The 27,872-nt window shown below is 48.1% G+C and overlaps 1 protein-coding gene across 3 annotated transcripts; it reads left to right on the top strand.

Annotated features, from left to right (window-relative positions):
- Positions 1-64: 64 nt before the first annotated feature.
- On the top strand, positions 65-10,214 carry PLPP2 (phospholipid phosphatase 2). 3 transcript variants are annotated; one of them, XM_020901401.2, is made up of 6 exons: positions 65-194; positions 3,299-3,450; positions 3,609-3,883; positions 9,044-9,101; positions 9,317-9,493; positions 9,741-10,214. In XM_020901401.2, the coding sequence occupies exons 1-6, from the start codon at positions 143-145 to the stop codon at positions 9,888-9,890; spliced, it is 864 nt and encodes a 287-aa protein (XP_020757060.1). In that variant the 5' UTR covers positions 65-142; the 3' UTR covers positions 9,891-10,214. The 3 variants fall into 3 exon arrangements, with proteins under 3 accessions (XP_020757060.1, XP_070321333.1, XP_020757061.2); XM_070465232.1 differs by having other exon boundaries at positions 78-153; XM_020901402.2 differs by lacking the exon at positions 65-194 and adding an exon at positions 542-2,631.
- Positions 10,215-27,872: the final 17,658 nt, after the last annotated feature.

Genomic DNA, 27,872 nt, shown 5'->3' with positions numbered 1-27,872 from the left:
CCTGCCCCCCTCATTTCCACCCCCTCCACCCCCGGGCTGGGCCGGGCTCCGATGCCATGTGACCGTGCGGCCCAGCTGGGACGCGACGGGACGCGGTGGGACGGGCGTCGGGGGTCGCGGGCGCGGCCCGGGCGGGGGCGGCATGGAGCGGAGGTGGGTCTTCGTACTGCTCGACGTGCTGTGCGTGCTGGTCGGTAAGAGCCTCAGGGGCCTGGGGGCGTGGGGGGACACCTTCCCGGGCGGCCCCGTCCCCGATCCCCCCGAACTTTTGTAGGACCGGTGGGGGCCGTGGCCCCCACCCCTCGGAGGCCTCCGGAGGTGGGCGGAGCCTCGGGTCACCACCTCGCCCCCTCCGCCGGCCCCGACGTCTGCGCGCGCCCTCAGGGGCCTTGGTTTCCCCCGCGGGCCTCCAGTCGGAGGGGTCGGTGCCCCCCGCCCCTTCGCGGCAGCAGGAAGTCGCCTCCGGGGCCGCTCGCCACCCCTACCTCCTCCACCGCCCGCCTTGCCTGGCCAGGCCGGGCCCGGTGATTCACGCGGGCGGCGGCCGGGTGAGGCTGGCAGGGCGGGGGGCGCCCCTGTAGGCCCTCCACCGCGAGCCATGCTCGGGTTGGCTGGTTTTGGGAGGGCGGAGCCCTGGCCGGGGGCACCCGGGCGTTGGTGGGATTCGAACACTCGTCCTCCGGTCTCGGGCCCGGGAGAGCCGGGAGAGAGACCGGGCCCGGGAGAGAAACCGGGCCCCCGGCTGTTGTCGAACTGGGGGCCTCGGGGTGGCGCGGACCAAACCTGTCGGGCGGGTTTGCGGGCCAGGTTGGGGGAAGGGGCAGCCCCAGTCCCCTCCCCCCCACCCCCCCAGGTCTCGGAAACAAAGGCTGAGTGTTTGCTCCAGGGCTGTGTGGACAATAGCCCCGGAATTCTACCCCTGGCGCAGGGAGGGGGCCCCTCCAGCCTCAACTGCCCTCCCCCCAGTCTGGTTCCTGCGCCTCCGCTGGGACGGGAGGGGTCTGCCCTGGCTGCTGGCCGAGGCAGTGCCTCCCCCCACGTCCCAGAAGAGACCCCTTTGGGGAAGAGCCGGTTGGCAGTTGGAAGTCCTGGGAGAGGGCTTCCGCCCACCTTGGGCATCCTTTCCTGAGCACTTCTTTAATCGTTTTTGTGGCACTTACAGTATACCAGACACTAGGACGCCTGTGATAATTAAACCTTTTCCTCCAGTCAGCCTGTGGGGGGGGGGTGCTGCTGTGTCCCCCAGTTTCCACCCAGGGATGTTCGGCTTCCCTCTGTAGGTCACACAGCCGGGGGTGACTGAGCAGAGATTAGGTTGGGTGGGGTTGCCCGTGTGCCAGGGGACTGGGGCCCAGGCCGACACAGCTGTCAGTCTAGAAGCTTCAGTATAGCAGTAATTCAGTTGTAGAAGGTGACAAGGGCCCTGAGGGAAACACGGGGGTTGACACCAGGTCAGGAAGGCTCTGGCGTGTCTGCCGTGGGGACACCTGAGCCGGAGCAGCTCAGGCAGAGGGAGGCAACGGACTCCTGAATCCAAGGAGAGCCTGACCCCAGTTCTGACTGTGTGTGTCCTAATCTCCAGGGGAAAGGGCTGGGCCTGGGGGACAGGAGCTGGAGGTTGATTCACTGCCCCCCTGCCACGGGAACCCCCATGGGAGCCCCTGCTCTGCTCAGGTTCTGGGGGTGGGGCTTGACTTGGTTTCTCTGCCTCTTCTAGCCCCCCCGCCTCCGCCCTTCAGGGTCTCAGCCTGTCTGTCTCCAACCTGCTCCCTCTGCTCACCCCACCTAGCTCCCCCCAGCACTCGGCTCTCCAGACTCTCCGGCCTTTGTGCTGGCCGTCCCTCTGGGGTGCTCTTTCCCAGATGTCCTCTGAATTTCTAAGCCACCTTCCCCATGTGTCCTGCCCAACACGCCACTGACATCCACAGCCACCTCCCAGTCCTGCCATGCCTGTTACTTTTATTCCTGGCCCCTCAGCTCCATGAGCCAGACCTCTGTGTTCTTCACCAAGCCTTTGGTAGCATCACCCACCATCATGGGTGGTCCCCAAGGCCCAGAACATGACCTTTGGGAGGGGGTGTGGCCCTGCCCTCCCCCTGCCCTGGTCACACCCTTTTTCACGTGTCACCTGCCCTGCCAGGGCCAGAGGGCACCCTGCTTGGGTTTGTCTCTGTGCCCCACCCTGGGGAGGCGGGGAGCCCTGTGCTCCAGCTGCCCTTGGCTCCTGGGGCCTCTGGACTCGGGCTGCGGCTGTGCCAGGCAGGGTCTGGTCATGACTAGTGACTCCTGAATGTACCTTTGGACTGAGCTCCCTGGCCTGGGCCGGGCCTGTCCGGTCCCTGTGTGGCTGGCTCAGGGACGGCGTGTGGATGCAGATGTCTCACCAGGTGTTCCTGGTCTCTGGCCAACCCTAGAACTACAAGCAGGGCGTCCTCCTTGTGTGTGTATGTGTGCTAAATCACTTAAGTAGTGTCCGATTCTTTGCGACGCTATGGACGGTAGCCTGCCAGATTCCTCTGTCCATGGGATTCTTCAGGCAAGAATACTGGAGTGGGTTGTCATGCCCTCCTCCAGGGGATCTTCCCAACCCAGGGATCGAACCCAAGTCTCTTACATCTCCTGCATTGGCAGGTGAGTTCTTTACCACTAGCACCACCTGGGAAGACACTTACCTCTGCAACCCCACCTGAGAAGGCTCCAGAGACTAGTCCTTGATGATGACAGGCCCCCCACGTGCTCACTGTAGGGGAGCGGTGTCTGGGGAGTTATTCAGGTATCACAGGGTGATTGCAGATTACACAAGATGAGGACCCTGGAGAAAGGCTGTGAGAGGGGCCCCAGGAGTGGGGCGGTCAGTGGGGAAGACAGGAGTCAGTCAGAACTGTTCTGGGCAGCCAGTGGGGCTGTGAGCAGAGGCCTGGGTGGCTGCCTGCTGGATTTGGGCAGAGTGGAGGAGGCTGGAGGGAAGCAAGGGGTAGGAGAGGGTGGGCGGTGTGCAGGGGGTGGACACCTGGCCTGGGCAGGACCTGAGTGTTGATCTGACGATGAAGGGGAATCAGAAGGTTTTTTTTTTTTTTTTCCAAGTACAAGGGGTTTTAAGCAGGGTGGCGACCTTTCCTCTCATTTACCATGAGGAAAGCTGACCGTTGGGTGGGCAGGGAGGTGAGGAGACCCAGAGGGAGGCCGAGGCCGGGTCCAAGTGCCAGACGAAGGCACAGCTGAGTGTGGGGCTGAGCTGGGGAGCAGCTATGGGGAGCACCTCGTGCCTACCGGCCTCCTCTCCCCCCCACCCCCCCAGCCGCTCTGCCCTGTGCCATCCTGACGTTCGTCAACACTCCATACAAGCGAGGTTTCTACTGTGGAGATGACTCCATCCGATACCCCTACCGTCCAGACACCATCACCCATGGGCTCATGGCCGGGGTCATCATCACAGCCACTGTCATTCTTGTAAGGCAGAAGGGCGTGTGGGGTGGTGGCTGGGGCGTTGGCAGGTCCAGTCCTGCCCGGGGTGGTGTTTGTGTGGAAGAGAGCCCTCTTGGGGTCCCCAGCTCCCTGGTGATCTCAAAGAGGCTGGGGATGCTGAAGCCCCCGGCTGCTGTCTGCAGGTGTCAGCTGGGGAAGCCTACTTGGTGTACACGGACCGCCTCTACTCCCGCTCTGATTTCAACAACTACCTGGCCGCCCTCTATAAGGTGGTGGGGACGTTCCTGTTTGGGGCGGCAGTGAGCCAGTCCCTGACAGACCTGGCCAAGTACATGACCGGCCGCCTGCGGCCCAACTTCCTGGCCGTGTGTGACCCTGACTGGAGCCGCGTCAACTGCTCGGCGTACGTGCAGCTGGAGGTGTGCAGGGGGAGCCCTGCTAACGTCACGGAGTCCAGGTGGGCAGTGCTTGGACCACAGATGCCCCGTCCGGGGAGGAGGGTGGGGGTTGCAGAAGGGCCCTCAGGAGCTGGGTATTGCGGGATGAGCTGCCAGGTTGAGAAGGTGCGGAGAACGGGCAGGAGCAAGGCCTGGAGGTGCCTGTGCATGCATCATGCCAGCAGGGAGCTTAGGTGGGGCTGGGGTATCTGGCCCTGGGGCAGAGCAGGAGGTGTCAGGAGGGGTGACCCACCTCCTCGAAATGTCAGGCCCCCACCCTCACATTCTGCTCTGTCCTCTCACCATCTCTACTGGTGAACTTTTCATTTGATTGATGTCCTATTTTCCTTTAAAAATTTAATAAAATTCCCAACACATAAAATCCACCAATTTAACCATCTTAACGTGCACAATTTGTTGATTTCTAGTGCATTCCCAGTCCTGTGCATCTGTCCCCACTCTAATATTCTAGAATATTCTCATCACACACACACAAAGCCCACACCATTAGCTGTCACCCCTACCCCAGCCCCTGACAACCAGGAACCCACTCTCTGTCTGTGGATCGGCTTGTTTTGAACATTTCCTATCAGTGGAATCACACCCTCTGTCCTTTCAGGTCTGGATTCTGCAGTGTTTTTCAAGTTTCGGTGCTTGTATCTTTGTTGTTATATCTCTGGATGGATTGATCCTTTTCTCACAGTGAATGTCCTTTGTCTTGTTATTTGTTTTCTATATATTGTATCTTTTTAAAAAATTTCTCCATTACTGCTTTTTTCCCCATTACTGCTTTTTCTGTTCATAGGTACTTACTGTGCAAAACGTTTGCAGCCATGTATCTCCACCCCCTTATGAGGTTATTGTCACAGATTTTATCTTTATACATCATGTACTCATCAGCATAGATTTATAATAACTGTTTTACATGGTTTTTAAAAAATTAAGCTATATTTGCCACGCTAAGTCACCTCAGTTTTGTCTGACTCTTTGCGACCCAATGGGCTGGGAGCCCACCAGGCTCCTCTGTTCATGGGATTTCCCAGGCAAGAATACTGGAGTGGATTCCCATGTCCTTCTCCAGGGGATCTTCCCGACCAAGGGAAGGAGTCTCCTTCATTGCAGGCAGATTCTTTTACCCACTGAGCCACCAGGGAAACCCTGTCCTCCAGGGGATCTACCCAACTCAGGGATTGAATGTGCGTCTCTTATGTCTCCTGCATTGGCAGGTGGGGTTCTTTACCACTAGTGCCACCTGGGAAACCCATAGTTGCCACGTTGTATTACTTTCAGATGTACAGCATAATGATGTGATATCTACTGTGGAATGATACAGTTAATCTAGTTTTTTTTTCTTTAGCTGATTTTTTCTTTTCTAAATCATGTAGGGAAAAATAGGATCATACACCAGAATACATTCACACTGCTGTTTATGTTTTGTAATTACTTTTACTGGTGTCTTTTGTGTCTTTTTTGTAGATTTTACTTACTGACTAGTATCCTTCATTCCTCCATGGAAAACTCCCTTTAGCATTTCTCATAGAGCTTGTAGGCGTATCAGCTATGGATTTTATTGGTTCTTGTTTGTTTGGAAATGTCTAAACTTCTTTTCATTTTTACAAGATCATTTTGCCACATGTAGAATTCATGATTCATAGAGTTTTCTCTTTCAGTACTTGGAATCCTTCTGGTCTCCATGGCTTCTGATGGGAAATTAGCTGTTCATTTTATTGAGGATTTCTTATACATGACGAGTGCCTTCTCTTGCAGCTCTCGAAATCTTCATTATCTTTTGGTAGCTTGACTGTGCTGTGCTGTCTTAGAGTTTATCCTCTTTGAAGTTCATTGAACCTTTGGGGTGTGTGGATGGATATTTGTCATCAAATGTGGGAAGTTTGTAGGCATTTCCTCTTCAAATATTCTTTCTGCCCCTTTCTCTGGTCTCCTTTTGGGACTCCTGTTGTACATATGTTGGTACATTGGATAGTGTTCCACAAGACGAGTTCATTGAACTTTCTCCATTCTTTTCATTTTTTGTTACTTAGACCAAAAGTCTTGATTGACCCGTCTACATGTTCACACGCTCTTCTGCCTGCACACATCTGCTTTTGAGCCCCTCTGGTGATTTCATCTTCCACATACTATAGTTTTGAACTCCAGAATTTCTATTTGATTCCTTTTTACAACTTTTGTTTCTTTTTGGTACTCTCTTATTAGGTCAGACATCATTCTCACTTAGCTCTCTGAACATATTTTAAATGGCAGATTAAAAGTCTTTCTCTATCAAATTAAAAAAAAAAAGCCTTTATCTAGTAAGTCTGATATCTGAGTTTCTTAGCGACTGCTTCTAGTAATAGACTTTTCTCCCCTGGGCATTTCCCACATTTTTTGTGCATCTATTATAAATATTTATTGTTGTTGAAAACTTGGCATTTTTTGGTTTGTTTTACATAAATATATTTAAACTGTTTATTTATTTTGCTGCACCAGGTCTATCTTAGTTGTAGCATGTGGGATCTAGATCCCTGACCAAGGATGGAACTGGGCCCCCTGCATTGGGAGTGGGGAGGCTTAGCCACTGGATCACCAGGGAAGTCCCTGGGCAGTTTTCTTTAAATTAATAAATTAATTTTAATTAGAGGATAATTATAATATTGTCATGGTTTTTGCCATACGTCAACATGAATTGGCTACAGGTATGTATGTGTCCCCTTTCCCAGAGCGTTTTTAATGTTGTAATGTAGCATACATACGTGTGATGTAGTACACATACATGTGATGTAGCATACATACATGTGATGTAGCATACATCTGGAGATCAGATTCTTCTGTTGTTTTTGCTGTTTGTTGTCCTTGGTTGTTTGCTAGGTAAATGTTCTGAACTAATTTTGTAAAGTCTTTGTTTTTTGTCATGAGTGGCCATGAAGTTGTGCTGTTAGCTGAGTGATAAGCTAGTGAGTGGACAGATATGTCCTTAAATACCTGGAACCATGGAAAAAAGCTTTCATTTTACAGATGAGCTTTGTATGCCGTGTGGGGTACATGAATGTTGAGGTATGTGTGTGTTGGGGTACATGTGCCATGGTGAGGTACATCTGCCATGCTGGGGTATGTGAGCCATGTTGGAGTCTGTGTACTGGGGTATGTGTGTGTTGGAGTAGGTGTGCTGTGTGGGGTATGTGTGTGTTGGGGTGCGTTGCTGTGTTGGGGTATGTATGCCATGTGGGGTGTGTGTGTGTTGGGGTGTGTGTGCTGTGTTGGGGTGTGTGTGCCCTGTGGGTGTGTGTGTGTGTTGGGGTACGTGTGCCCTGTGGGTGTGTGTGTGTTGGGGTGTGTGTGCTGTGTTGGGGTATGTGTGCCCTGTGGGTGTGTGTGTGTTGGGGTGTGTTGCTGTGTTGGGGTATGTATGCCATGTGGGGTGTGTGTGTTGGGGTGTGTGTGCTGTGTGGGTACGTGTCTATGTTGGGTACATGTGCCATGTGGACCGTGTCAATTGACATGTCTGCGAGTTGGCCAGAGCGGAGACAGGAGCACCTTGGCAGGTCTTTGCTGATGGGCCCAGCCTGGCCCCCAGATTCCCAGCCTCATTCTGCGAAGTAGCTCACCCTGGCCTTTCCTCTCGGCTTCTTGGCTAGCCTTCTTATCCTGCTGTGTTTACTGCCCCAGGCAGTGGTGACTATTCCATTTGCTGTCAGTGTTTATGGCCAGTGCTCCAGGGAGGCACCGGTCAGGACCGTACAGTCTCAGGCGTTGGAGGTAGGTCTCCTCCTTTCTCTGGTTCACATGCCACCACCAGTCTGGTTCTGGCTGTTGTCAGTTTTCCAGTCGCTTTCATGGGGTGGGGGCTCTCAATCTGCCATTTTCTTTCTTGTCCATTGATGTCCTTTGTTGCTGTTCAGTTGCTTAGTTGTGTCTGACTCGTCATGACCCCATGGACTGCACCATACCAGGCTTCCCTGTCCTTCACCATCTCCTGGAGCTTGCTCAAACTCCTGTCCATTGAGTCAGTGATGCCATCCAACCATCTCATTTTCTGTCATCCCCTTCTCTTCCTGTCTTCAGTCTTTCCCAGAATCAGGATCTTTTCTAGTGAGTTGGCTCTTTGCATCAGGTGGCCAAAGAATTGCAGCTTCAGCTTCAGCATCTGTCCTTCCAGTGAATATTCAGGGTTGATTTTCTTTAGGATTGACTGGTTTGATCTCCTTGCAGTCCAAGGGACTCTCAAGAGTCTTCTCTAGCACCACAGTTCAAAAGCATCAATTTTTCGGTGCTCAGCCTTCTTTATGGTCCAACTCACATCTATACTTGACTACTGGAAAAACCATAGCTTTTACTATGCAGACATTTGTTGGCATAGTAATGTCTCTGCTTTTTAATACATTGTGTAGGTTTGTCATAGCTTTTCTTCCAAGGAGCAAGTGTCTTTTAATTTTATGGCTGTAGTCACCGTCCTCAGTGATTTTAGAGCCCAAGAAAATAAAGTCTGTTACTGTTTCCATTTTTCCCCCATCTATTTGTCATGAAGTGATGGGACTAGATGCCATGATCTTTGTTTTTTGAATGTTGAGTTTTAAGCCAGCTTTTTCACTCTCCTCTTTCACCTTCATCAAGAGGCTCTTTAGTTCCTCTTTACTTTCTGCTGTAAGGGTGGTGTCATCTGCTTATCTGAGGTTATTGATACTTCTCCTGGCAGTCTTGATTCCAACTTGAGCTTCTTCCAGCCTGTCATTTCGCATGCTGTACTCTGCATATAAATTAAATAAGCAAGGAGACAATATACAGCCTTGACTTATTCCTTTGATGTCCTTTATTAAAACTTGACATTCTATAAAAAGAAAATGCAAACCTTATATCAGTGAGCACAGGTGGAAAATAATCTTGAGAAGAAACACAGTGAAAGTGGAGCTGCTGTCTGGACCCAGTTGTCTGCCCTGGGTTCTGCATTCAGGGCCTGAAGCAGCTTCATGGTGATGCCTTAAAGCCCATGAGACTTGACCACATGGTCAGAAAATTGGAAAGGGAAGGACTGAGGGCATCCAGCGCTGGCCGCGTTTTTACATAAAGTCCTCCTGGACCCTGGGGGGCGAGGCGGGGGCCAGGTGTCTGGAGGCTGAGGACAGAGTAAACCCTCTGGCTGCCCTCCCCACACCGCCCCATGACCCCCACCACCCTCTCTGTCTCAGGTTGTCCTTCTACTCCGGACACTCCTCCTTTGGCATGTACTGCATGGTATTCTTGGCGGTGAGTCTGCTGTCTGTGACTGACGTGTTGTGCCCGTGGCCAGCCCTTCCCTGGGCCTTGGGAGAGCCAGGGCGGAGGTGGAGGTTCTGCTGTGTTGATAAAAACTGGGGGCCCTGTGTCTGGGGATTCTAGGCTTGTGGCCCCAGGGTCGCCGTCCATGCGTCAAGCAGGGTGGACCTGGCGGGTGCCTGACTGACTCTGCTCTTGGACCCCAGCTCTATGTGCAGGCCCGGCTCTGCTGGAAGTGGGCACGGCTGCTGCGGCCCACCGTTCAGTTCTTCCTGGTAGCCTTCGCCCTGTACGTGGGCTACACCCGCGTGTCTGACCACAAACACCACTGGAGTGACGTTCTCGTTGGCCTCCTGCAGGGGGCGCTGGTGGCCAGCCTCACTGTGAGCTCCCAGGCCCCGACCCCCTGCCCTGACAAGAGACCCCACTCTGGGACCCCTGCCCTCTCTGGGCCGCCTCTCCCAGACCCTTGCCCTGTGCTCCCATCTTCCCCTAAGACTCCCAACTCTGCTCTCTTATTGACCCCTCAAGACACCCCTCAACTCCTGGGCTCCCCTGCCCCACTGTACCCAGCCTGCCTGGCCTGTCCTGTTCCCCCCAGGCAGCTCCTGCCTTCCTCTTCTCTGCCAGGTCCGGTACGTCTCTGACTTCTTCAAAGCTCGGCCCCCGCAGCACTGCCCGGAGGAAGAAGAGCTGGAACGGAAGCCCAGCCTGTCTCTGACGCTGGCCCTGGCCGAGACTGACCACAACCACTACGGGTACCCTGTGTCCTCCTCCTGAGGCAGGAGCTGCGACCAGCTGGGGCTCCAGTGGGGGCAGCGTGTCCATGGTCTCGGCAGGCCCCTCACCTAGCATCGTGGTGAGGGCCCTGCACAGGCCCCAGGCTGGATCCTGGCAGGGGCTCCACTAACCCCACCTTCTGTGCACTGGACCAGGGGTCTGAGGGTGCCTGGGGCAGCCCCAGCATTTGGAGGGGAACCCTTCCTCAGAGCCCCCATCTTTTGTTGGCTTAGGGAAGGGACTAAGAGATCCTGATGGATGCTGTTTTTGTAAAATGTAATGTATACTTGGGTTTTTAGTAAAATAGGGCATTTGCTTGACAAATGTTATCAGTACCTGTTTCTTTTGGCCATTCTGAGGACTCTGTTCCTACAGTGGGGGTGGTGGGGGGCTTGCTGGTCAGGGGCTCACCTGAGCCCAGGTGTGGGCATAGCTGGGTGGGTCAGCCATGCCTGGCTTGCTATTCCGGTCTCATAGGTGGGAGGTAAGTGGAAGGAAAGCTGACTGCCAGACTGGCCCAGTCTGCTGCAGGCCCAAGCTAAGGTTGGGGGTCACCCTGCAGAGGGAGGGAGCCCTGAACAAAAGGCACCTGCTCTTGTTTGGCCCCCAAGGCCTGAGAGGCTAGGAGAGGCCTGAGTCCTGGTTGGGCGGAGAAGTGTCTCCACAGTAAGGAGGTGTCTGCTGAGGGACCTGGAGCCTGCCAGAGATTCGGATGTGGGTAGGATCGTGGCCAGCACTCCAGAGACAACTGTGTGCAGGGCTGTGCCAAGGTCCAGTGAGGGGGCAGTTCCCCATTCCGCCAGGGTTGTTATGTGGAAGATGACATGTGCTGTTTGGGCCTGGAGCAGGCTCCTTGTCCCATTTCTGCTCAGGGATATATGCACCCCCTTCCCGCCCAGGCCTCAGAGTCGCTCCCCTTGAAAGACCAGAACCCCTGCTCCCCAATTGTCCCATCTCAGCAGTGCCCACCTGCAGCTGAGCCCCTGAAGCTCCCAGTCCCTCCACTCCCTCAGTCCCTGGAGGACTCGCTGAAGCTGACCCCTCCCCTCCCGCCGCAGGGACCCTGTGTACGTAGCCCCTCCGTCCTCTGCCCTGGAATGGGAACCCCTACCTCACTGACCACATCAGTGAATGTCAGGGAAGCAGCACAGATGTGGCCACAGACACACCTCAAAAAGGGAAAATGGGTTTGAAACCTCAGTGTGGGGGAGACTTCGTAATTCGGAAAAATTTAGAGAATGGGCAGTGGAGGGAAACGTGGGCCTGAGTGGGAGTCAGAAAGTGAAGCAGACAGCGAGGGCTGGACTCCCGGCACCAGGAAGGTGTCCAAGGTGACACGAGCTTCTGGGCCTGGCCACCGATGGGCCGGTGTCCCTGAGACTTTCTGAGCACATAGAGCTTATCTGTGCAGTCACAGAGTAAGTAGGAAATTTAATCTTCATCAAAGATCTGAGCAAATTGGGTGGTTTCTTTTTAAGTGTCTGTTTCCATTTTATCTGCACCTAGAACCCATCTTACTCTGAAGCCCTTGCAGGATTGAGCAGGATAATTTAATGCTTGGAGGCAGACATGGAGCCTAGCAACCCTCCCTGGAGATGAAGAACTCCCTTGCCCCAATGACCTTGAGGAGCAGAAGAAGCGCAGGAGGAGGGAGATGAATGTATGGTTCTTGGCCTTGACTCTGGGAGGGTCTTGGGTTCAACAAAGACCCCAAGGAGCCACAGCATGAGAGCAGAGTCGAGTCCATCCCCAAAGGGTCCTTAGGCAGCTTACAGCCCTTGAGGGGTGGTGCATGCACTGGCCTGCATCTTATGAGAAGAGCAGAGATGCTGTGTCTCAGGTTCACTGATACTTACGAATCCAGGCATCAGTGTATGATCACACTGGAACACTGGGACATAGTGCTACACCTAGATGGAGCTATGGAAAGCTCTTATATGTAATCTGAGGTTTATGCTCCTTATGGTTCTACAGCAAAAATTGTACTTTTCTTTTTTCCTCTCTATACCGTGGGGGATGGTGGTGGTGGTATTTAGATGATTCTCATGGGCAGCTCCTAGATTCTTAGCCAGGTAAATATCATCTCATGGCATGCTCCCCATGTTCAACATCCCCCTACCGTCAGATGTTAATAGGCTTTGGAAAACCCCTCCTAACTTGAGTATTGAACCATATGCAGGAATTTCTGTTGTTTGTGAGGTGTGGCACAGTGCTGTGGTTTTATGGGAAGTCATCCTTGCTTTTTTATAGGTGCATACTGAAGAGTACTTGGAGGAGGAAATGTCAACTCACTCCAGTATTCCTGCCTGGAAAATCTCATGGACAGAGGAGCCTGGCGGGCTATAGTCCATGTGATTGCAAACAGTCAGACGTGACTGAGTGTGCATGTGCACACACACACACGCACGCACGCACACACACACACACACACACTGAAGAGTAGAGGAATGAAACTTATCAAGGGCTGTGACCAGCAGTATTTCACAAGACAAAAATGGGATGAAAATGTGGAAAAATTTAGTAATTGCTGGCGTATAGGTATCCATTGTGTCACTCTGTACTGCATTCTGAAAAATTTTCCATTATTCAAAACAGGAAAACTCTACCTAAGTAAATCTTCCTAAGTTGAAAAATCATGTATTCATTTGCTCATTCACTGTTTAAGTTACAACAACATAAAATCCTAGTTGAAGCTCTTTGTAATGTTGGTGACTGTAGAAGTTTCAGCTCTGGATAACCAAAAGCAGTGGATGTGGTGTCCTCATGTCTCACCATGTTCATGTCTGTCTGAGCGAGGACAGGCCATTTGTAGGGGGGGGGTCTACATGTCGGGGGTCACCCCCTGAGGCCATGTGGACTGGCATTCTTCCTGGAACTTAGTAGCCTCAAGCCTGCTTGTTTAACCCTCTGAATACTGTCAGCCGTCGAGCGCTTCTTATGGGGGAGCAGTTTGTACTGCAACTTTTAAAACCTGTGATTTTTCTTAAGCCTCTTTCAGCATATTTTCAGCAGCTGGACAGCTCCAGGGTCTCCTGTCAGCCTGCTGACTTCCCATGTCTGACATAAACTTAGAATTTTAAGTTTTTTCTGTTGGCCTCATTTTTATCAGTGTGACTTTTGGGGACCCAAGCGGCCCAGTTTGTACAATTGAAAGCCACATTGTTGGGTGAATCTAGGGCACTAAGAATTTCCAATTGGAAGAAGGCTGGAATCGCTTGACCACAGGCTTCTACCTATAAAGGTACATGGGTCCCCCCATGCACGTCTCTTCTTGGCCTCCAGAGAAAATGCTGACCTCTCACATCAACTCCAGGGCACCAGGTGGTGCTTTGTCCATATATGGAAGCCACTGATGACACGAGGCTTTTAAAATTCAATTTAACTTAACAAAATAAAAATCCAGTTTATCAGTCACTGAAGGCAGAGTAGAAGATAAAGGACATTTTCTGTCATCAGAGGAATACTATTGAGATATTCTTATTTAGAGAATTAAAAAAAAATTTTTTTTAACCCCTTCTCCACTATTTAGAGAATTAAAATTAAGAATTCAATTAGGGTTAAGGTTCTGAGGTCAAGTGAAGGGTAGGGGTTAATTTTGTTTGTTCAGTTGCTCAGTTATGTCTGGTTCTTTACGACCCCATGGACTGCAGGACACCTGACTTCCCTGTCCTTCACCATCTCCTGGAGCTTGTTCAAACTCATATGCATTGAGTTGGTGATGCTATCCAGGCATCTTGTCCTTTGTTGTCCCCTTTTCCTCCTGCCTTCAATCTTTCCCAGCATCAGGGTCTTTTCTAATGAGTCAGTTTTTCGCATCAGGTGACCAAAGTATTGCAGCCTCAGTCTCAGCATTAGTCCCTCCAATGAATATTCAGGACTGATTTCCTTTAGGGGTTAAGGTCAGGGTCAGACGTCAGGGTTAGGATGGGATTAAGGTCAAAGTCTTAAGCAGTGGATGATAGCTCCACATGCTTTGTGGCTGAGTATCTACATCCATTAACTGGAGTTTTCTGCATATACTAAACTGAAGGGAGAAATAACCATACAATTATAGTGGAGACTATACTATCCACTTAAGATAATGGGTAGATCTAACAGAACTGATGACCCCCCCCCCAAAAAAAAAACAAACAAAAAACCAGTGGGCTTGAATAACAGCACCACAGACCAAACAGACCTAAGCAACACATGTAGAACTTTTAGCCCAACAGCAGGGTGTACATTCTTCACAAGTATTTATGGCACATTCTCAAGTCACAAGTCTTAAGACTGATATACCAAGAATCTTTTCTGACCACAGTGAAAGAAAACTAGAAATCAGCAGTAGAAGGAAAACTGGAAAATTCACAAATAGGTGAAAATCAAACAACACACTTTGAATCATCAGTGGTCCAAAGAAGAAATAAAAAGTGAATTTAAAAGTATCTTGAGACAAAAATGAAAACAAATTACCAAAGTTTGTGAGATGCAGTAAAAGCAGTACTAGGCTGGAAGTTTATAGAGAGAAATGCCTGCATTAAAAAGGAAAAAAATCTTCAATAAGCACCTTAGATTTCAAGGAACTGCTGGAAAACGAACCACAATTAGAAGGAGAAAATAAAGTTTGGAACGGAAATAACTACAGTAGAGAACAGGAAAACAATATAAAAGATTAAAGCTAAGAGTTGGGTTTTTAATGATGAAAAACCTTTTTAAAATTAATTTTATTGGAGTATAGTTGCTTATTGATGTTTCTGCTGTAGAACAAAGTGAATCAGCTCTCCATATACGTGTATCTCCTCTGGATTTCCCTCCCGTTTAGGTCATCATAAATCACTGAGTAAGGTTCCCTGTTGCTATTCAGTAGGTTCTCATTAGTTCTCTTTTATAGATAGTATCAGTGTATATATATCAATCTGCCAATTTTTTAGTTGTGATTTCAGTCTTTTGGAGTTTGAATTGTGTGAATTCTTGGTCTATTTTGAATATGAACTCTTTTTTTTTACATGTATGGTTTGCAAGTATTGTCTCACATGCAGTAGGCTGCCTTTTCATTTTGTGGAGGGTTTCCTTTGTCACCCCTGAAAAGCTTTTCAGTTGGATGGAGTTCCATTGGTTTATTCTGCTTTTGTTGCTGACAAGACAGATCCAGAAGATATTGCCAAGATTGAAGTCAAAGAATGTGGTGCCGGACTTCCTTGGTGGTTCAGTGGCTGAGCATTTGCCTGCCAACACAAGGGATGTGGGTTCAATCCCTGGTCTGGGAAGATCCCACATACCACGGAACAAATAAGCCTGGTTACCACAACTACTGACGCCCACGCGCTCTAGAGCCTATGCTCTGCAACAAGAGAAGCCAGTGCAATGAATGAGAAGCCTGTGCACCTCAACTACAGAGTAGCCCCCCACTTGCTGCAAGAGAAAAAGCCCTTGCAAGGCTTGAAGACCCAGCCCTGCTCACCCCACCTGCTTCCTCCATGTCTAGTAGGTGGGAGACCCGCTTCTTCTTGCCACTCCAGGAGCACTTCTGGAGCTGATCTGGGAGTGGTTCTGGGGTTTGCAGGCAGAGCCTCTGTTGCTGTGCCCCCCTTCCCCACACAAACATCCAGAGCAAGCTGTCTTCCCTGCTGCCTGAACACCCCCTCCCTACCCAGGATCTTCTGGAAAAGTCAGGTTCTGCAGCAGGGTCTGCAGGCAGTGTGCATCTGGACCTATGTTCTCTGTAAACACAGAACCTCCCCTGACCGCCTGCCCCTTGCTCACTGCCTCCCCATCTGGCCATAGCCCAGTGCAGGTGTCCGACCGACGGCCCATCTCAGCCTTGTGTTGTCAGAGCTGCTCCAGGCCCTTGCTGAAAACCCGGGAACCCACCTTTAAAAGGGATGTCCTTGCTCACAACCCTCCAACCCCTACCTTTAGCAGGAGTTAACAGAAGTCTTTAAAGGAGTCCAGAGAGAAGAGAGGAAGCTACCAGAAAGAAAATCAGATGGAACCAGCTGGGACCAAGATGGCAACAAATCTGACCCCCAGTAGACCTCGAGTCTCATTGTATGTTGATTTTACTGTATTATCATATTAGGTGACACACCTACCTTGCCATTACCAGACAGGTAGAACCAAAAAATGATAAAAAAGGAGGTTGCACCTCACTCCCTTGGAAAAACCCTGCCCCTCCCCCTAATGCACCTGGCTCCCCATCATTAGCCTCACACCCCCTTCTTTGCCCTTACTCTTTATAATCAAGCCACTCTCTCCAGGTGGGTGAGAAGTTGACCTGAGAACTTAGTTCTCACTTCTGCATTCTTTGGCCTCTGAATAAAGCCTGTGCTGAGTTGGTCTCAGCTTTGGTTTCATAGTCACCTACTGATTATCACCTACTAATGGAAGAAGGAAACCTTCCCTGTTGAGGCAGAGCCCTGGCCAGACTAGGGACCGAGTAGGGTCCATAGGACTTAATTTAGTAACAATCTATAAGGGGACTGTGGTCTCTGCCCTGTGGGGTGGATGGAGGGCACCTACAGCCACAGCAGACTTTTGTTGACAAATTGATGACTCAGCCTTTTAATTTGCTGTCTAGGTTTGTCATAGCTTTTCTTCCAAGGAGCAAGTCCTTGGAAGTCCTGCATCTTTCATGCTGCAGTCACTGTCTGCAGTGATTTTGGAGCCAAGAAAATAAATCTGCCACCACTTCTGTTTCTTTCCCTTTTTTGTCATGAAGTGATGGGACCAGTTGCCATGATCTTAGTTTTTTTAATGTTGAGTTTTTAAGTCAGCTTTTTCACTCTCCTCTTTCTCCCTCATCAAGGTGCTGTTTAGTTTCTCTTCACTTTCTGCCATTAGAATGGCATCATCTGCATATCTGAGATTGTTGATATATCTCCCAGCAATCTTGAGTCCAGCTTGTGATTCATCCAGCTCAGCATTTTGCATGATGTGCTCTGCATGTGAATTAAATAAGCAAGGTGACAATATGCAGCCATGATGTACTCCTTTCCCCATTTTTAAATATATAAAATATTTCTCTACACCGAGGCCTTGCTACACAGTGGATAAGGCAAGAGACAATCTTATAAAGTAGACAAAATAAGTGATACAGATGGTAGCATTTAGAAGATCATACAAGAGAGAGACAGAAACAATTTCAAAACAAAGAGAACACATCTAACCATGATTTGTGTAACTAGTTTTAATCTCTTGGCAGTAAACCATCAAGTCCATAGGGGAGTCAGGTGGAGATAGCAAATTCTGGAAGGATCAGATGGTGAAAAAGATAGTTAAATGTTTCATCTTTGTTTACAAAGGTATACTTTATCAACTTATGTAAACATACTTGTTGATACCTCCTTAAGTATGTATCATCCCATACATCCTTATATGCACTCATCTAGCCTATTTCAACTCAAATCATTCCAAATAAAACTCTCTAATTTTGTTGCAACTCTAGTCATTTGTTGCACTTTCATAAAAAAAGACACATTGTAATTCATTTGTATAGTATAGACCAGTAAATGCTAGGATTTCTCAGTCTAATTTTTTTTTTTTTTTTTTTTTAGGGGCCTTATAAATCATTTAAAATCTCAACCCTTCTCCCTGCTTCACCATGTTCTGAATACTTTGATATAGGAAAAGCTATGGAAAGAGTGTTTAATATAATCCAAACTTGCTGATTTTGTTCAATCACTCTTTGCGACTCCATGGACTGCAGGAGGCCAAGCTTCCCTGTCCTTCACCATCTCCTGGAGCTTGCTCAAACTCATGTCCATTGAGTTGGTGATGCCATCCAAACATCTCGTCCTCTGTCGTCCCCTTCTCCTCCTGCCTTCAGTCTTCCCCAGCATCAGGGTCTTTTCTAATGAGTTGGCTCTTCACATCAGAAGTATTGGAGCTTCAGCTTCAGCATCAGTCCTTCTAATGAACATTCAGGATTGATTTCCTTTAGGATTGACTGGTTTGATCTCCTTGCAGTCCAAGGGACTCTAAGTATTTATTATTGGGTGTTGTGAAGATCTGAGAAGCAGAATTGGATGGATACAAAAAGAAAAAGTGAATGTAGGGACATAACTAGAAATTGGGACACCCATGTGATCAGAGAGCGATCACAATGGAGCAAATCCACCTCTCTCACCCAGGAGGACAAGTTTATCTTGGTAATAATATCAGCAACTGAGGAGTTAAAGTGTTACTATGAAAAGTCGTTGACAGAAAGGGCAGATAAAATGTTTACTTACAGAACACAATATGAGAGCCTGTAATTTCCCAGGAACCTGTACATTTCAGATAAATGTTTTGTTACTTGAAATTTTGAGTGGATTATATGTAAGTTTTACAGACTGGTCAAAGTAATGTACTATTCCTGCCTGGAATGAATAGATCACCTCTTAATTCATAAATTTCACTTAGAGACAGTCTATGTTGGAGAGTATTCTAAAATAATTTGTGCATACCAGCTGCAGATCTGACAAGAAACTTTTACTGTCACATAAAAAAAATGAAAAGTGAAAGTATTAGTCGCTCAGTCATGTCCCACTCTTTGTGACTGCATGGACTGTAGCCTGCCAGGCTCCTGTGTCCATGAAGTTCTCAAGGCAACAGCACTGGAGTGGGAAGCCATTCCCTTCTCCAGGGGATCTTCCTGACCCGGGGATCAAACCTGGGTCTCCTGCATTGCAGGCAGATTCTTTACTGTCTGAACCACTAGGGAAGCCCTTACTCTCACATACGAGATACGAAATTTGTCTTCACATATTGCCTGCTATATTTAGGCTCTTGGTTCATGTTACCACTTAAGTTGTAATTAAATCCAATTCGAAATGAAGCTAATTTTTCAGAATGTGGTTTGTAGCCCCTGTTACCCTGGTATGACATCTCAAAATTCAAAACTCTTACTTGTTGATATGAGTATTAATTTCATTTTAGCTCCGTTTGAACAGAGAAGCAAGCAAGTCAGGGAGCCAATTTTTTTTAGGTTTGTTTAGGGAGAAAAATAAAACTGTTAGAAGACAAAGTATATGCAGCTTGTGGGCTCTTTGAGTCACTAATTATTTGCAGGAATTTTCTTGTATTGTTTTCAAGTGTGACCTTTCATTCATATAATAACAAATAACAGAATTAGAAGAAACTAATTTGAAAGGATGGCTTGTTTCTACTCAGAAAATTTGAACATGAAGGTACCAATGGGAACTGCAAAGATCAGGTGCCAAGTTTTTAACAACATTTTAGTCTAGGTGTGCAGATAATAGCTAGTGTGCTGGCAATTTCAAGAATATATTTTTATTCTGATAAAGAATATACTTTTCAGACTAGAGCCCATTATACAGAGTGAAGTAGTCAAAAAGAGAAATATAAATATTGTATACTGACATGTATATATGGAATCTGAAGAGATGGCACTGATGAATTTATTTTCAGGGTGGCAATGGAGACACAGACATAGAGAACAGACCTATGGACACGGTGGGAGGAGAGCAGGGAGGAGATGTATGGAGAGAGTAATAAAGAAATTCATAATACCATGTGTAAAACAGATAGCCAGTGGGAATTTGCTTATGACTCAGGGAACTCAAAACAGGGGCTCTGTGACAGGCTGAAGGGTGGGGTGGGGAAGGAGATGGGAGGGAGGTCTGGGAGGGAAGGGACACAGGTATGCCCATGGCTGATTCTTGTTGATGTATGACAGAAAACCACAAAATTCTTTTTTTTTTCTGATTTTTTTCATGTTTTATTGTGACTTGATAATGAGTAAGCTTATAAAACATTAGCAAACTGTGTTTTATTTTAGTGTCCTAGAAACAAGTTTATTACAGTCATGTTACAGACCTCACTGCACACACTGCAGAATGGGCATCACTCCATTCACTAAAAGAAAGTGAAAGTGAAGTAGCTCAGTTGCGTCCCACCCTTTGCAACCCCATGGACGGTAGCCTACCACGCTCCTCGGTCCATGGGACTTTCCAGGCAAGAGTACTGGAGTGGGTTGCCATTCCTTCTCCAAGAAAACCACAAAATTCTGTAAAGTAATTATCCTTCATTAAAAAATTAAAAAATAATAAAGAATATCCTTTTCTAGAAGGCTTCCAGTGTGGCTGCCTCCTGCTGGAAGCCTAGGATGCTGGAATCAGGTCACATCCTGTCTGTCTTCACAGGATACTGGGCTTGTACTCTAAGAAATTTCTGGCTCTGCTCTGGATCCTGGTCATCCTATAGCCAGAGAAATCAGTAACATGTTTGTTTTGCCCACCCATTGAAATGTTTAAAGACACAGGTTATTTCAGTTTCCTGATGTGGGTAAATTGTGAAGTGTGGAGCTCAGTGATGGTTTTTTTTGCAAGAAATGTACATCCTAGTTCCCAATGAGGGTGAGACCCCCCTGTCCAACAGTGAGAGACCCTGCTTGCACCTGTGCCCCCTAGGAGAGCAGCTTTAAGTCAGTCTAAACCCGACCAACTTCTATCATACATGGTAGATTTAGACCTAAGTCTTGTCTATGGGCTTCCCTGGTGGCTCAGTTGGTAAAGGATCTGCCTGCAATGCAGGAGACCCTGGTTCAATCCCTGGGTTGGGAAGATCCCCTGGATATATACTATCCACTCCAGTATTGTTGCCTGGAGAGTCCCATGGACAGAGGAGCCTGGTGGGTTACACTCCATGGGGTCCCAAAGAGTGGGACACAACTGAGTGACTAACACTTTCCCTTTCCCTTTTCAAGTTCTGTCTACGCTGAACATGTTAGATGAGGTAATGTGCTTTCTACAACGAGAACGCTTAGATCATGTTCTGTGTGCACCAGGACATAGAGACCGGCCTGGCGTTGGTCCTGAAAAACTCTGTGCCTTCGTCTGATGTCAGTGCTGAGATGTCTGGGTCCCAGAGCTAAGGTGGGCTTCTCTGGGTAACCCTGCTCTTCTGAGCCGACTTCCAAGGCCCTCTCACGGGTCAGTGCTGCGGTAGGGCTCTTGGTCTTTCTCCCTGCCGGGTTCACCCTCCCTGGGGCTCCTGGAGATTCCTCAAGTGGCTACCTGGTAGTTATTCCAATTCACTGGCACGACCATAGTGAGAAGGGAGACAGATTCACTTGGTAAATGGATTGCATGGCACATGGATCAGGCAAAAAGCCAGTGGGCAGCAGGTGAGGTTGCTGCTGTGATCTCCTTCCAGTAGACAGTCCACACTCAGCAGAGCCCAGACCTGCCCCTCGTCTTCCAGTGCCCAATGTGTTTCTCAGCACCTCAGGGGGACAAGAAAGGACCCAGCCTGCCAGAACCAAGGCAGTGAGTTCAACGCTATCGTGCAGCTGTAAAAGTAGTTAATATCAGTCAGAACCACGGAAAGGAGGAGGACGTCTCTGCGGCAAGTCTGGGGAGAGGGGACCAACCCTACACTTCTTTCTACCATCCCAGGAAATCACAGGAACCCACTTGTTTCCGCCTTAGGGGCCCATCCAGCAGAGACCTGGTGTCTTAACCAAGGGTTGTGCCACACCCGGTGCAAGGTCTGGGGGGGTCACCCTGGAGACTGTGGACGTGTGACCCCACGTGCAGGGTCTGGGGGGGTCACCCCGGAGACTGTGGACGTGTGACCCCAGGTGCAAGGTTTGGGAAGGGGTCACCGTGGAGACTGTGGACGTGTGACTCCAGGTACAGTGTCTGGGAGGGTCACCCCGGAGACTGTGGACGTGTGACCCCAGGTGCAGGGTCTTGGGGGGGGTCACCCCGGAGACTGTGGACGTGTGACCCCAGGTGCAGGGTCTGGGGGAGGTCACCCTGGAGACTGTGGACGTGTGACCCCAGGTGCAGGGTCTGGAGGGGTCACCCTGGAGACTGTGGACGTGTGACCCCAGGTGAAGGGTCTGGGAGGGAGTCACCCTGGAGACTGTGGACGTGTGACCCCAGGTGCAGGGTCTGAGGGGGGGTCACCCTGGAGACTGTGGACGTGTGACCCCAGGTGCAGGGTCTGGGGGGGTCACCCCAGAGACTGTGGACATGTGACCCCAGGTGCAGGGTCTGGGGGGTCACCCTGGAGACTGTGGACGTGTGACCCCAGGTGCAGGGTCTGGGGGAGGTCACCCTGGAGACTGTGGACGTGTGACCCCAGGTGCAGGGTCTGGGGGGGTCACCCTGGAGACTGTGGACGTGTGACCCCAGGTGCAGGGTCTGTGAGGGGGGTCACCCTGGAGACTGTGGATGTGTGACCCCAGGTGCAGGGTCAGGGGGGTCACCCTGGAGACTGGATGTATGACCCCAGGTGCAGGGTCTTGGGGGTGTCACCCCGGAGACTGTGGATGTGTGACCCCAGGTGAAGGGTCTGGGAGGGAGTCACCCCGGAGACTGTGGACGTGTGACCCCAGGTGCAGGGTCTGGGGGGGTCACCCCGGAGACTGTGGATGTGTGACCCCAGGTGCAGGGTCTGGGGGGTCACCCTGGAGACTGTGGACGTGTGACCCCAGGTGCAGGGTCTGGGGGAGGTCACCCTGGAGACTGTGGACGTGTGACCCCAGGCACAGGGTCTGGAGGCTGTGTGGGTCTCACCCCATTCACATGGGTCCGGATCCTGTACTTGGAGACCCCGTATCTGTTCTTTACCTCAGTATGTCTTGCCCGCTCTGGGATTTCCAGCATCTGAATGGAGGGTGTTACTCTGATTAACCTGTGGTCCTTTTTCTTCTCTTCATCTTGTCGCATTCATATGAGGTCAGGCACCTTTGTGTGAGTTCTGCTTTGTGTTCTGAGTGAAAACCTTTGGTGGTGTCACATTAATGTCACAGCACGTCATAGATCTAATTCATAGGGTCACCACTGTCTGATTTCCTCTAGACCAAGTTCACGTAATTTAATTTGTAATTTATTGTTATTTTATATTGGCATAGAATTGATCCCCAATGTTTTGTTTGTTTTAGGTGTACATGAACTTGATTCAGTTATACATAGATGTATATCTATTCTTTTTCTGTTATTTTCCTCATACAGGTTATTACAGTTTGTTCAGTAGAGTCCTCAGTTCTATTCAGTAGGCCCTTTTTCATTATCAACTTGATATATATTAGTGTGTATATTTTCACCCCAAACTCTTAATTTATCTGTCCCTTCTTTCTTTTGATAATCATAATTTGGCTTTCTCAGTCTGTGAGTCTGTTTCTATTTTATAAATTAGTTCAGTGGTATGGACTTATGGATCCTACCTGTATGTGATATCTTAGGATATTTGTCCTTTCCTCTCTGAAAAGTATTTGTAGTATGATAGTTTCTCGGTATATCCACATCCCTACCAGTATCCTTATTTCATTCTGTTTTAATGGCTGAGTAGCATTCCAGTGTATACGTATACCACATGGTCTTCATTTTTCCGTCAATGGACATTTTGGTGGATTCTGTGTCTTGGCTATTGTAAATAGTGCTGCCCTGAAAATCAAGGTGCACATGTTATTGTGAATGGTGAGATTTTCTCCAGACTTAAGCCAGGAATGGGATTGTAGGATCTATGTTAGTGTTTCAAGGAACCGCCGTGCTGTTTTCCACAGTGGTTTCACCAAGATTGTAGGAGGATTCCACTTCCTGTACATTTTCTGCAGTAATTATTCTTTGTAGACCTTTTCGCTGATGGCCATTGTGACCAGTATGAGGTGATACCTCATTGTATTTTTGATTGGCATTGATTTAACAATTAATGATGTGAACTATCTTTGCACATGCTTTTATGATTATTTTACATTTTGTGAGAACAATTTACCTATTGAATCTGGCTTCTTGAAAGTTGGCCCTGTTTGGAATTTTTTTTCCCAATGATTTACCCAAGGAAAATTTCTTGAGAGCAGGTGTCATTTATAGCCCTCTCGAACTTGTGACTATGCAGAGCCCTTTAGCATCTGTTTTAAGGTGTATATATTGATATGAACCAGCTAATTACTCCCTGACTTTCTGCCTTTCTTTTTTGGTAACCATGAGTTTCTTTTCTATGAAGCTGTTTCTCTTTTGTAAAGAAGTTTATTTGTATCCATTTTTAGATTCCACCAGAAGTAATATCCTATACTTGTTTTTCTCTCTCACTTTCTTCATTGAGTTTGATTATCTCTAGTTTCTTCCCTATAACTGGAAATGGCATTATTTCATCCTTTTTTACGTCTAAATAATGTTGCACTGGCCTCCCTTTGTAGCTCAGTTGCTAAGAATCTGCCTGCAATGCAGGAGTCCTGGGCTCAATTCCTGGGTTGGGAAGATCCCCCGGAGAAGGAAATGGCAGCCCACTCCAGTATTCTTGCCTGGAGAATCCCATGGACAGAGGAGTCTGGTAGGCTACAGTCCATGGGTTCGCAAGAGTCAGACATGACTTAGCGATTAAACCACTAAACCAATATTGCATTTTCTATATTCTGTATTAATTCATCTGTCCTTGTATACTTTAGTTGCTTCTGTGTTTTGGTTATTGTAACTAGTGCTGCCATGATCTTTTGGTGAAGGTATCTTTTTAAATTTTGGTTTTCTCTGGATCTATGCCTAGGTATGGGATTGCTGGGTCACTGGATACTTCTATGTTTAGTTTTTTAAGAACCTCCATAATATTCTCCCTAGTATGTGTAACAGTTTACACTCTCACCAACAGTGTAGGAGGGTTCCCTTTTCTCCACACCCTCTGCAGACTTTATTGTTGTAGGGTTTTTGATGTGGCCATTCTGATCAAAGTGAGGTGATACCTCATTGTATATTTGATTTGCCTTTCTCTAAGAACTAGTGATGCTGAGCATCGTTTCATGGGCTTTATGGCCATCTCTATGACTTCTTTGGAGAAATGTGCATTTATTCTTTAGCTGACTTTTTATTGTGTTGTTTTTTTGGTGTTGAGCTGTACTAGTGGTTTGTATGTGTTGAAGAGAAATTTCCTATAGGTATCTTTGTTTGTAAGAATTTTTCTCCATTCTGAGGGTTGTCTTTTTCTTCCACTGATGGTTTCTTTTGCTGTGCAGATGGTTTTAATGCTTATTAGGTCCCATTTGTTTATTTTTGTTTTCTTTTCATGATTCTATGAGGTGGATCAGAAAAGAGCTTGCTGCATTTTTATGTCAAGGTGCGTGCTCTTTTTCTCAAGAGTTTCATAGTATTTGTCCGTTTATTTAGGTCTTTAACCTATTCTGAGTTTGTGTATGGTGTTAGGGAGCATTCTGATTTCATTCTCATTTTCATGCTAAGGAACTGCCCTGAGTCCTCCACAGTGGCTGATTCCAATTTCCATTGCAGCATCAGTGCAGGAGGATTCCCTTTGCTCCACACCCTCTCCAGCATTTATTGTTTGTAGTTTCCACCTATGGCCATTGTGACTGGTATGAAGTGATACCTCCTTGAAGTTTTGATTTGCATTTCTCTCATGTTTAGCGATGTTGACATCTTTACATGTGATTTTTTATTTTTATCTTTTTTTTCCCCTCCCCCCTGCCTCCTACCTCCAGCGAGGGTGGGCCGGCTCTTCTCTGGAGTTTCTTAGTCCCTTTGTTTTGCGAACAGCCGGCAGTGTGTTCCGGCCGGTTAATTTTGTCCCTTGCTATCCCACAGTTTAAAAAGCTCCCTCCGATTGCTCTCAGGGTCTTCGGGCCGGTCCTTACCCTAAGCAATGCTGCCCGCTCCTCTCCGTTCCGCCCCCGCTTGTTGCTGGCGGGTGCGGGCTCTGGGGTACTTTTCTGCTGGGAGTTGCTTTTAGGCACGTAATCTGTGGGCCTTGTTTAATTTTCCCTCCCAGTTAGATTGCCGAAAACTTCCCCCAGTCCCGCCAGTGCGAGGGTTTCCTGGTGATTGGAAACTTCCTCTATTAAGACTCCCTTCTCGGGACGGGTCTCCGTCCGTAGCTCTTTTGACTCCCTTATTATTGTTTATATTTTGTCCTACCTCCCTTCGAAGACAATGGGCTGCTTTTCTGGGCGCCTGATGTCCTCTCACATGTGATTTTTTAAAACAGTGTGAGTTAAACTTACTTATTCAAATTGGCTTCTTGAATGCCTGCTCTCTTTTTTAATATTTTTCTGTTGACCTCCCCTAGGACACTTCTTGAGGGCAGGTGTTTTTTACTTATAGCCCACAGGCCTAGTGACTATTAAGTGCCCGTGAGCAAAGGTTTCAGTTATTGTTATGGGAAATGGCCACGAGGCAGCAGCATGCCTTTGTGCCCCTACCCTGGTTACTGGGGGAACCAGAGCCTTAGGGAAAGTCCTGTTCCTGGATTGTCAATTAGAGTGGAATGTGCCAGAAGAAACACCCAAGGCTTGTGTCCCATTCCTTCTTCCTTCCTTCCTTACCCCTGTCTCCTGGACACATCCCAGTTCCTGCAACACCACGCGGTGGAAGGTGCTTTCATCCACAGGTGCGGCCACAGCAAGGAAGGAGGCTGGAGGTGGGAACCTCACTATCAGGAGGCATGGAGCCCAGGGGGCTTTTCAAAGCTCTTCCAGCGCAGAGGCTCCACATCCTTTGGGTGCAGGAGGTGTAGTTTCACTGCAGGAGGACCCGCTTGGATTTGGAGACTGTGGGCGGGTGCAGAGGGGAACAGGCACACCACATCTATGGGGCATGGCTCATTGGCTGGCATATCCTCCCCACCTTCCTCTGTCCCAAGACAGTCCATCCAAGGGACCCAAGCCTGCTCAGGCTTCAGGGATGTGACAGCAGCCCAGGTCACTAAGGCCTGAAGGGAAGAGAGTCAGCATTCTCTTCTTGTAATTTGTATTGGTGTAGAGTGACTTACAATGTTGTAGGGTGTGTTTGTTTTTGTTTTAGGTGCCCATGTCCTTTTTTTGGATTCTCTTCCCATGTAGTTTATTATACAGTGTTGAATAGGAGTCCTTATTCTATAGTGGGTTCTTGTTGATTATTTTACAAAGAGTCGTGTTGATCTCCACCTTCTCATTTCCTCTGCCCACCAATTTCCCTTTTGGTAATCATAAGGTGCTTTGCTATGTTGTGAGGGTGTTTCCATTTGGTAAAGAAGTTCATTTGTTTCCATTTTTAGAATCCACCACTAAGTGATATCATATGATAACTTGTCTTTCTTTGTCTTACTTCACTTTGTGTGATTGTCTCTACTTCCTTTCTTGTTGCTGAACATGGCATGATGTCACCCCTTTTATGGCTGAGCAATATTGCTCTGTGTGTATGTACCCCATCCTGTTTACCCATTCATCTGTCCTTATCCATTTAGGTTGCTTCCAAGTCTTGGCTCTTGTACATAGTGCTGCCATGAACATTGGGGTGCACCTGTCCTTTAAAATTATGGTTTTCCGTGGCTCTATGCCCAGGAAATGGGATTGCTGGGTTATATGGTACTTCTCTGTTTAGTTTTTAATGAACCTTTGTCCTGTTCTCTTTTGTGGATTTACTGACTTTCAGCAGGTGGGAGCAATCTTTTTCCTTCACACCCTCTCTAGCATTTATTGTTGTAGATTTTCTATGATGATCATTCTGACCTGTGTGAGGCAATGCCCCATTGTACTTCTGATTCACAGTTCTCTAATACTTAGAGATGCTGAGCATCTTTTCATCTGTTTCATGGCCATCTCTATGTCTTCTTTGGAGAAAGATCCATTTAAATCTTGTGCCCCTGTTTGGGTTGTATCTTTGATATCGAGGTGCATAAGCTGTTCGTATATTTTGGAGATAAATTCCTGTGGGTGTCTTTGTTTGCACATAATAGTTCCATTATGAGGTTTATTTTTTTGTCGTGTTTATGGTTTCCTCTGCTGTGCCAGTGCTTTTAAGTGGAATTGGGTCCCATTTACTTATTTTTGTTTTATTTTTCATGTTTCTAAGAGGTGGGTCAAAGAAAAACTTGCCACATTTTATGTCAAAGTGTATTCTGCGTTTTTCCTTAAGAATTTCATATTATCTGTCCTTTTATTTGGGTTTTTAATCTATTTGGAGTTTATTTTTGTGTATACTGTTAGGGACTATTCTAATTTCATTCTTATTGCCATTTCTAAAAAAAACCCTGTATACTGTTCTTCATAATGTCTGTTACTAATTCACCTTTTCA

Source organism: Odocoileus virginianus, chromosome 3, assembly GCF_023699985.2.
Source record: "Odocoileus virginianus isolate 20LAN1187 ecotype Illinois chromosome 3, Ovbor_1.2, whole genome shotgun sequence".
In the NCBI taxonomy this organism is placed as follows: Eukaryota; Metazoa; Chordata; class Mammalia; order Artiodactyla; family Cervidae; genus Odocoileus; species Odocoileus virginianus.
Note: the sequence above shows the minus strand (reverse complement) of the source record. Positions and strands in the feature narration are given on the sequence as shown.

Bases quoted from the DNA above. Each gene is read 5' to 3' on its own strand.
- PLPP2 (XM_020901402.2), top strand. From the start codon at position 2,523: ATGGGATTCTTCAGGCAAGAATACTGGAGTGGGTTGTCATGCCCTCCT. The intron at 3,451-3,608 runs GTAAGGCAGAAG...TGCTGTCTGCAG, and splicing joins TCACAGCCACTGTCATTCTT to GTGTCAGCTGGGGAAGCCTA. The intron at 9,494-9,740 runs GTGAGCTCCCAG...CTTCTCTGCCAG, and splicing joins CGCTGGTGGCCAGCCTCACT to GTCCGGTACGTCTCTGACTT.